The 10,555-nt window shown below is 46.8% G+C and overlaps 1 protein-coding gene across 1 annotated transcript in view; it reads right to left on the reverse strand.

The window, feature by feature from the left end:
• The window catches only part of LOC137424406 (large ribosomal subunit protein uL30m), a 46,467-nt gene extending 36,608 nt beyond the window's left edge, over positions 1-9,859 (reverse strand). Inside the window, exons 1-2 of the mRNA XM_078775361.1 lie at positions 9,646-9,859; positions 3,111-3,206 (exon numbers count right to left, since the gene is read on the reverse strand). Of these exons, the coding sequence (XP_078631487.1) occupies positions 3,111-3,206; positions 9,646-9,687 (138 nt within the window). The 5' untranslated portion in view covers positions 9,688-9,859. The remainder of the gene's footprint in view (positions 1-3,110; positions 3,207-9,645) is intronic.
• Between the last annotated feature and the right edge of the window lie 696 nt (positions 9,860-10,555).

Raw genomic sequence — 10,555 nt, forward strand, 5'->3', positions numbered from 1 at the left:
CTCCTGGACTCTGTGTCCTTTCCTCCTGGCAAGGTGGAAAAGTTTCTGTCAACCCTCGACTCTGATTCTGCAACTGGTCCTGACGGCATCAGCCCACGGGTCCTAAAATCATGTGCTTCCGCTCTTTCACTCCCTCTTTCTGTTCTCTTCACCCTCTCTTTTGCTCAAGGTCATCTGCCATCTGCTTGGAAATCAGCCAACATCACCGCCTTGCACAAAAAAGGTGCAAAAACAGATCCCAGCAACTACAGACCAATCAGCCTTCTCCCAATTATCAGCAAAGTCATGGAATCCATCATTGCTTCAGATATGAAATCTTTCCTCTTCTCCAATGGCTTGATCTCTGATCATCAATTTGGTTTCAGACCTGGCCACTCTACTCTGGACATGCTGCTTCTGCTGTCTCAACAATGGATGGAGGTCCTCAATGCCAAACAGGAAATTAGAGCCGTCTCCCTTGACATTTCACGTGCCTTCGATACGGTCTGGCACCCTGCTCTGCTCACCAAACTCTCCTCCTTTGGTATCCATGGAAATCTCCACGCATGGCTGGCGGACTTCCTCTCTGGTCGTAGTCAACGTGTGGCCCTGAATGGGTTTCTCTCATCTCCTCTACCTGTTCAGGCTGGAGTTCCCCAAGGTAGTGTTCTGGGCCCTGTGCTTTTTCTGGTCTTCATCAATTTATCTCTCTGACTCTCTTTAAAATCCTCACTATCTCTTTGCTGACGACTCTACTCTCTGTCGCTCCATTCCTCATCCCTCAGATCGTCAGTCTGCAGCCTCCTCACTCTCTGCAGACCTGGACAAAATCACAGACTGGGCAAACAAATGGAACATGTCTTTCAATCCTGATAAATCTCACACTCTTACGATGTCTCTCTGAAAAGACCGACTGGAAAACCCTCCCATCCACTTTCTGAATAATCCTCTCCAAGAAGTTCTGTCACTCAAGCTTTTGGGTCTCACTATTTGCCATGATCTTTCCTGGGAAAACCACATTTCAAATCTGGCCTCTAAAGCCAGTCGCCGACTGGGAATCCTCCATCGTGCGAAGTCCTTCCTTGGCACACCTGAGCTCCTCACCACATACAAGGCTTTCATCCACAGCTCTATGGAATACTGCTCTCCCCTCTGGTCTGGTGCTCCTGCCTCACACCTAGCCCGTCTTCACGCTGTTGAAACCAAAGTGTTCAGAATCATTGGAATCTCCCGCGATGAAGCTAACTCCAAGGGCCTTTCACTCACTCACCGCAGGCAGGTTGGTGGTCTTTCCGTCTTCTACCGACTCCTCTCTGGCCTTGCCCCCCCAGCCCTCTCTGGGCTCTGTCCCCCAAATATTCCTACAGGTCGCACAAGATCTGCCTGCAACCCTCTTATGGTTAAACTGCCAAAATCAAGACTTTCTGCTCACCTTCACTCCTTCATTCCTCTTTTCTCCCACCTCTGGAACAAACTCCCTCACTCTCTTCAATCCCACTCCACCCTCCAGGTCTTTAAAACAGCTGTTCACCACCATCTCTTATCCTCCCCCATCCAAAACCTTGATCTTTTCTACCCCCGCTAATTTCGGTCCCCTTGTGTTTTATACTTCTCCCACCCCACCCCCCCCCCCCCCCCCCTTCCCATGCCTCCTGCCCCCAAGCCCTCTCCCTCCCACACTTCTCCCTGCTCTCAAATGTTGTGGTTGTGTGCTTCCCCTTCTCTCCCCATCTTGTCTTCCGCTCCCTCTTTTTGTATATTTTGTTTGTCTGGTTGATTTGTTTGTGAAATAAATGTTAGCTCTTTCACGAGCCTCGATTCAGTATACAAAAAAAAAAAAAAAAAAAAAAAAAAAAAAATCTCTTCCGAAGCTGCTAACAAGGCAGGGAGTTTACGCCCGATTGGCTGACAATAATATCAAGTGGGCGGGGTCTGTGATCGAAGTCGCTGCCCATTCTCACGGGGGTGTGGTCTCTCGCGCTCTCTCTCATGGTCGTGGAGATCCGTACAAAATAACAACAAAATAAGGACAGTGTTTGGGAAGATTGTCGACACTTTGCTTTATTGTTCAATTACGAATTGCACAACTGTACAAAGATGATGAACCGAACCCTCACCAAGATATTAACGTCATAAGCAATCGATATTTCCGTGACGGTTTGTGGGGGGGGGGGGGGGGGGGTTCGATGGGTCGCGACTGGATGCCTGGGGTTTTCATTGGGTCCTGGGCTAAAAGGTTGCGGAACGCAGTCTTGATTCATACCTCCATATTATAGGGTGTTAGTTACTCCAATGGAACCATATCTCGGAGATGTATGGACCAATTTTGTTCATATATGGCACAAAGACAATGCATGAGGGTATACATATGCACATCATTTTGTTTCACGATGCGATTAAAGAGGGCCAACTGGCGGCCATTTTAGTTGACAAAAAACGCGATGTTGAACACGTCCTCAACCATTTATTGGATATGCATGGTCCGATTTTATTCAAACCTGGCACAAGTACAGTACATGAGGGCATACACATGCACCTGACTTTATTTTGCGGTCTGATCAAAGATGGTCGACTGGTAGACTGGCGGACATTTTAGTAGTAAAAAACTCGATATGGAACACGTCCTCAACCATTTCTCGGACATGCATTTACCATTCTTCTTCAAACTCTGCACATAGATAATGCAGGATGGCTTACATACGCACGTCATTTATTTCCGAGATCAGATCCAAGATGGCCGACTGGCAGCCATTTTTTACTTAAGTGTCCCCAACAATTTCTCGGACATGCATGGACCGATTTTGTTCAAACGTGGCACAAAGACAATACATGAGATTATACATATGCAGAAGATTTTGTTTTGGAATCCGACCAAAGATGGCTGACTGATGGCCATTAACTCCATACAGCAAAATTACTAAAACCACAGGGGCCATGACATTTTATGTGTTTTCTTCTTGTTGACATTTCTAGTGCCTTCAATAACATCATACCACACATATTAACTGACGAATTATTAAACTAGATGTTACACCTATGCTTATCTTAACTACTCTAAATGATTGCTCCCTTAATCCCATGGACTGTTTTATTTACACTATCAAGCAAAAAAGGTTGAAGACACACAGTACCTTTGGTTCAGGCCACTTGAAGACCGAACCTGCGTGCGATGTCGAGCACATATTGCGCAGCCATTGGCTCGGGCAGGAACTGAAAACAAGTAATTTCTGCAGAGACAGAGATAATTGCTTGTTAACTTGGTTCTTAACAATCTCAATCTAAACTGTGTCTATCACTATCTGAGTACCCACAATCACCACCTACCAAATCACCACCTCTACACAAAACCAGTCCAACTTGTCTCCCATGTAATTAAATATGTATTGAATTATCTCTGATGTAAAAAGCAAAGATTGAGCAAGATTATGAATTAAAACAACAACAACAACAACAACAACAACAACAACAACAACAACATGCATTGTAAGGCCATTTTCCCTGCAAGAGCGGGGGTTAGCCTTGCGGTCCCCATGACAATCTTCTCCATTTTGCCCTATTTTCTGCATCTCTCCTTGTTAACCCCCTTGCCCGCATTTCTTCTTCGACCATCTTTAGCCAAGTCTTTCTCGGTCTTCCCCGTCCTCTACTTCCTTCTACATTAACTTCCATCACTCTTCTCAACCAGTCACTTTCATCCTTCCTCAACACATGACTAAACCATCTCAACCTGTTCCTCTTCACAGCATCAATCACAGGCTCTATTCCCATCATCTTTCACAATTCATCATTTGTCTTCCTCTCTCTCAACGATACTCCGCACATCCACCGAACCATTCGCATTTCCACCCTTTCCAGCCTTCGTTGCTGCTCTACGTTCAATACCCATGTCTCGCTCCCATAAATCACAACACTTCCCACACATGCAGCATACACCTTTCCCTTCAGCTTCAACGACACTCCCCTCCTCGTCAGCACGCCACTCAGTTCCCGAAACTTCTTCCATGCACATCTCACTCCAGCAACCGTTGCCGACTCTGATCCACCTTCTCCATTCAGCATGTCTCCGAGGTAGCAAAATGTTTTCACACCTTCCAGCTTCATGCCGTCTCTAAGATCCAACTCAACATTTCCTCCATCTGCAGCTCCCTCTGTGCACACCTTACACTTGAATGTAGCTGCCACACTGGTTAATGACCCTCTCAGACCACTACATTTTTGATGAACCCACTCAGCGCACATTGTACATTGAATGGAGTTCACTCCGACACCCTTCCTGCACACAGCACATGGCCACTTCCCAGTTCTTTCCACCTCACCACATGCTTTACCACTTGCCATCACCTTCATCTTTCCTATATTCACCTTCAGACCTTTTGACTCCATACATTCCTTCCACTTGTTCATCTTTTCCTTCAGTCCATCCATACTTTCCGCAATCAACACCAGAACATCTGCATACAACAACTCCCACGGTAAACCCTCCTTTACGTTCTGAGCCAGCACCTCCATCACAGCTACAAATAGTAGTGGACTTAGTACCGACCCCTGATGCACTCCCACCTTCACCTCAAACTCACCACTGTTCCCGTCCTTCATGCTTACAGCTGTGCGCGCTCTTTTGTACATTGCCATCACTACTCTAATCAACCATTCCTCCACTCCTAACTTCCTCAATGCCCATGCCACTACTTCGTGTGGAACCCTATAGAATGCTTTCTCCAGATCAACAAACCCAAGAAACAACTTCTTCCTCTTCTCCATGTACGTCTTTCTCCTGCAACTGCCTCACAATAAAGAGCGCGTCTGTCGTTCCTCTTCCTGGCATAAATCCAAACTGCATTTCGTCGATCTTCACCTTCTTCCTTATCATCCTCTCCAACACCCTTTCCAATACCTTCATTCCATGCTCCAATAACATTATCGCTCGATACGAGCCACAGTCCAGAGGGTCACCTTTCCCCTTGTATAGAGGGACAAGGGTACTCAGTTCCCAATCCACTGGAATGCGGCCTTCTTTCACCACCAGATTACAGATCTCTGTCATTCTCTTCACACCCCAACTTCCTGCTGCCTTCAACATATCTCCCACAACTCCCGTCGGCCCTCCCGCTTTTCAACTCTTCATTGCTTTTATCTAACTTTTATCTATCACACTTTCATCCCTGGTGTTGGGCTAGCGGCTAGGGTGCCGGCTTCGGATCCTAGGATCCTGGGTTCGAATCCTGGTCGATTGCTGAATTAACGCCAGGGGGGTTGACTCAGCCTGTCATCCTTCCGAGGTCGGCTAATTGAGTACCAGTTCACTGGTAATTCCCTGTTTGTCGTTAAAGGCGGCAAAAAGGGTTGGCGTCAGGAAGGGCATCCGGCCGTAAAACATTGCTTCAAAAAGGGGACCGAAAAACAACAACAACCACGGTTCCCGAAAAAGGCCAACCCCCGCTTTGTGGGGAAAAATGGCCTCTAAAGGTGGTTATTATTTATTGCTTTTATCTAACTAACCCTTTACTCTTTAGGCTAACCCCCGCTCTTGCAGAGAAAATGGCCTTAAAATGCATGTTCTGTTGTTGTGTATTGCTTTTATCGCTTCCTCAACTTCCTTCTCAGTTATCTTCTCTGCCGGTCCTAAAACTGGGTTACGCTCTATGTTGCCATCCCATTCATTCTCTGCATTCAACAGCATTTCCATATATCTTTTCCATCTTCCTTTCATTCCATCTGGGTCCACAACGATTTGTCCCACTTCATCCTTCAAGCACTCACCCCCATCACATCACACCTGTCTTTCGCTATCTGCTTTGCAATCCTGAATACCGCTCTTTGACCCTCTTCCGAATCCAAGCGTTCTCCGAACATTTTCCTACATGCCTCCTGCACCTTTGCTACCTCTTTCTTTGCAGCCTTCTTGGCTGCCTTATAACTTTCATGCTCTGCTTTTTCTGCTCCCGTACCCTTCGCCTTCTGCCACTCCTTGAACTTCTTCCTCTTCTCGTCAATCCTCTTTCCAACTTCATCATCCCACCACCATGTTTCCGAGTGCCTTGTTGGTCCTTTTGTGCATCCACATACCTCACCAACGGCTCCCAAGAGACTATCTTTCATTGACATCCAACCACTTTCAAGCTCAACCACATCATCCTCTACCCTACTCAGCCTCTCTTTTAATGCCTCCCTTACTGTCACCTCTTTCAACCTCCACACTTTCATTCTCGGTTGGTACTTCACCCGCCGAGTTCTCCTCGCACCTTTCACCCTAATGTCGCAGACAACCAATTGGTGCTGTGAAACAGCCTCCTCCCCCGGGATCACCTTTGTGTCCCGGAGGTGCCCCCTATCTCGCCTACACACCATCAGGTAGTCAACGGTTGTCGTCGACCCACCTGACGTGTATGTAACAAGCTTATTATCCTCTTTCTGGAACTGAGTATTACAAATCAACAAATCAGCTCCATCAGCAAACTCCAAAATCCTTTCACCTTCTCCATTTCTCACACCATATCCGTAACCCCCATGAACTCCCTCAAAAGCATCCATACTCCTTCCCACATGTCCTTTTAGGTCTCCTCCTACCACAACAACTTCCTCATCTTTCACGTTTTCCATCAGCTTCTCTATCGCACACCAGAACTTGTCCTTCTCTTCATCGCTCCGACCAACCTGCGGAGCATATCCCGAGATGACGTTCACCAAGAGCTTTCCAATCATCATTTGCACCATCATCAACCTATCACTCACTCTAGTCACACTCACCACACTGTCTACAAACTCCTCAGAAAACAGGACACCAACACCATGCACACCTTCTGGGCACCCTTGCCACACAAACTTGTATTTCTGTCCCTACCTACCCTTCACCATTCTCACACCACTTCCCTTCCATATCGTCTCCTGCACACAACATATGTCCACTCTTCTTCTGACCAATACTTCCACCACTTCTCCTGATCTACCTGTCATTGTCCCTACATTCCATGTCCCAAACCTCAGAAACCGATCTCCACGTCGGGCTGTACCCTGCCCGTATGTAGTTGTAATTGTCATGGTTCTCTTTTTGAGGCAATGTTTTTATGGCCGGATGCTCTTGCTGACGCCAACCCTCTTAGTCGCCTCTTACGACACGCAGGGATACGGTGTACCTATTCTAAACAGGGTACACACCGGGATAAAGCTTTGAATAAAACCAAACGGGTTTAATCCCGAACAAAGACACGGAGAATGAAATCAATAATAACTATATACAATAAAGTAAAATACATCCGATAAAAACTAAGGCGTCAAGTCACAAGCACAGACGGGGCGAGGGACACAAAATGGCGACTTATCTCTGGTGGCAGCGGTTGAGAGAATGGGCACGGAGCAGGCGATGAGATGAGCAGGACGACAAAGAGGTGATGAGGAGACGAACAGGACCATCAACAGGCAATGGTGGAGGATGATAACACCAAGGCCAAAGCAGGCAGGCAGGATGACCTACTTAAAGCTCTCCTTCTTAGGAAGACCAATCTCCTCAGAATACCAGTTCTCACCAAAAACTTGAGCTCCTCTCCTCAGGCTCACGGTACAGTTAATTCGCCTCAGGGTCGCAGTGCAGTTAATTCTCCTCAGGCTCGCGGTACAGTTAATTCTCCTCAGGGTCGCAGTACAGTTAATTCTCCTCAGGGTCGCAGTGCAGTTAATTCTCCTCAGCCTCGCGGTACAGTTAATTCTCCTCAGGCTCGCGGTACAGTTAATTCTCCTCAGACTCGCGGTACAGTTAATTCTCCTTAGACTCGCGGTACAGTTACTTCTCCTCAGACTCGCGGTACAGTTAATTCTCCTCAGGCTCGCGGTACAGTTAATTCTCCTTACTCCACGCGAGCTCCTCAGCACCCGGATCCAAGATAATGAACTTAAAACACAATTTAAACCATTATGAATATATAAAACTAGACCAAACCCTCTTCGACGTTGCGACATCGACCGATATGCCACCGCCCACATTATTACATCATTATTCATACTTGCTCCAAGTTTGATATAAATCCATTCAGCTGTTCTCAAGTATCACTTTTTTTTCTAACTTGACCTCTGACCTTTACCCTCCTGCCCCCATAATACCAGCTTATCTTTACATCATTATACATACTTACACCAAGTTTGACTTCGATCCCTTCAGCCATTCATCTACCATGACCTTTGACCTCGACGCCGAAATCTAATCAGTTCATATTTTCATCATAATATAAACTTATACCAAGTTTAGTCAAAATACCTTCACTGGTTGTGAAGTTAGCACAGCAACACAATTTGTACCCAACGGGGGATATCTGACCTTTGACCTCTTGATCCCACAATCGAATCCGTTTATCTTTACATCATTGTACATAATGGAGCCAAGTTTGACTTCGATCCCTTCAGCCGTTCCTAAGTTATCGAGGTAATGAAAACGTATCACAGACAGACGTACGAGTACGTACGACAGTACGAGCGGGCGGACTGACTGAACGATGCACAACCCCAAAGCATGATGCCTCCAGTGACTTCATCAGCAGCGGCATGATAAAACGTACAAAGGTACACTTCCGACAATGACAATAAAACTCACAATGGGGCCTACGACCTCACAGTGGGTGTTTGTTTCGGCCTACGCCCTCACAGTGGGTGTTTGTTTGGGCCTACGCCCTCACAGTGGGTGTTTGTTTGGGCCTACGCCCTCACAGTGGGTGTTTGTTTCGGCCTACGACCTCACAGTGGGTGTTTGTTTCGGCCTACGCCCTCACAGTGGGTGTTTGTTGGGGCCTACGACCTTACAGTGGGTGTTTGTTTCGGCCTACGACCTCACAGTGGGTGTTTGTTTCGGCCTACGACCTCACAGTGGGTGTTTGTTGGGGCCTACGCCCTCACAGTGGGTGTTTGTTTGGGCCTACGCCCTCACAGTGGGTGTTTGTTTCGGCCTACGACCTCACAGTGGGTGTTTGTTTCGGCCTACGACCTCACAGTGGGTGTTTGTTTCGGCCTACGACCTCACAGTGGGTGTTTGTTTCGGCCTACGACCTCACAGTGGGTGTTTGTTTCAGCCTACGCCCTCACAGTGGGTGTTTGTTTCGGCCTATGCCCTCACAGTGGGTGTTTGTTTGGGCCTACGACCTCACAGTGGGTGTTTGTTTGGGCCTACGACCTCACAGTGGGTGTTTGTTTAGGCCTAAGACCTCACAGTGGGTGGGTGTTTGTTTGGGCCTGCGACCTCACAGTGGGTGGGTGTTTGTTTGGGCCTACGACCTCACAGTGGGTGGGTGTTTGTTTGGGCCTACGACCTCACAGTGGGTGGGTGTTTGTTTGGGCCTACGCCACACCGCTTTACCCCTGCCTGATGGTCCCGCAGCTTTTATCTCCCTCAGACCAAGTGACCCTGCCCTTCACCGGCGGAAGCCGCACAGAAATGCAATAATTGCCTCATATCAATATCAATATCATCTGATCGAAACACATGATGATGATGATGAAGTAAGCGGTAAAATAAAACGTTTTTTTGTCAATCTCTTCGAGGTTATAATTTCTCACAATAGCAAAGATATTAATTAATCTTTCACTTTTATCGATATAGTAATACTAATAGTAAGTATATCGTTACCACAAACCCACAGGCTGGATTATTATCATTATTATTCTTAAAACGTAATTCTTACTTACCCCAAGTGCGTTGCAGCCAATAACTCTGGAACAAAACATCATCTGCACAGATCAGGAAAAACGAGGACACTTTTCACTTCACGAGAACCTGGGAAGACGAGTTCGTACTGTACAATACTGTATAACTATAAGCCCCGTTAAACATCCACCGTGTGACGCAATGCGCACTAAAAACGCAGCGTATGACGCAATGCGCTCTCAAAACGCAGCGTATGACGCAATGCGCACATAAAACGCAGCGTATGACGCAATGTGCACGAGAAACGCAGCGTATGACGCAATGCGCACTAAAAACGCAGCGTATGACGCAATGCGCACTAAAAACGTAGCGTATGACGCAATGCGCACTAAAAACGCAGCGTATGACGCAATGCGCACTAAAAACGCAGCGTATGACGCAATGCGCACTAAAAACGCAGCGTATGACGCAATGCGCACTAAAAACGCAGCGTATGACGCAATGCGCACTAAAAACGCAGCGTATGACGCAATGCACACTAAAAACGCAGCGTATGACGCAATGCGCACTAAAAACGCAGCGTATGACGCAATGCGCACTAAAAACGCAGCGTATGACGCAATGCGCACACAAAACGCAGCATATGACGCAATGCGCACACAAAACGCAGCATATGACGCAATGCGCACACAAAACGCAGCGTATGACGCAATGCGCACACAAAACGCAGCGTATGACGCAGGGAAAACTCAAAACACAAAGAGAAAACACTTCCTGCTTCATCTTAGTTCAATCGTTTAATAACACATATTAATGTCGAGTTATAACATGTGAATGAAGGCAAGCATTAAATTCAAATTGAAGATAAAATTTATGTAACAATTGTCCTCTTTCATGCAAAGGCGCCGTTCGAGTCGACACTCGTGTACAGTATATGCTAAAGCTGAACCA

This window comes from Myxine glutinosa, chromosome 4 (genome assembly GCF_964187855.1).
Source record: "Myxine glutinosa chromosome 4, kmMyxGlut1.1, whole genome shotgun sequence".
Lineage (NCBI taxonomy): Eukaryota > Metazoa > Chordata > Myxini > Myxiniformes > Myxinidae > Myxine > Myxine glutinosa.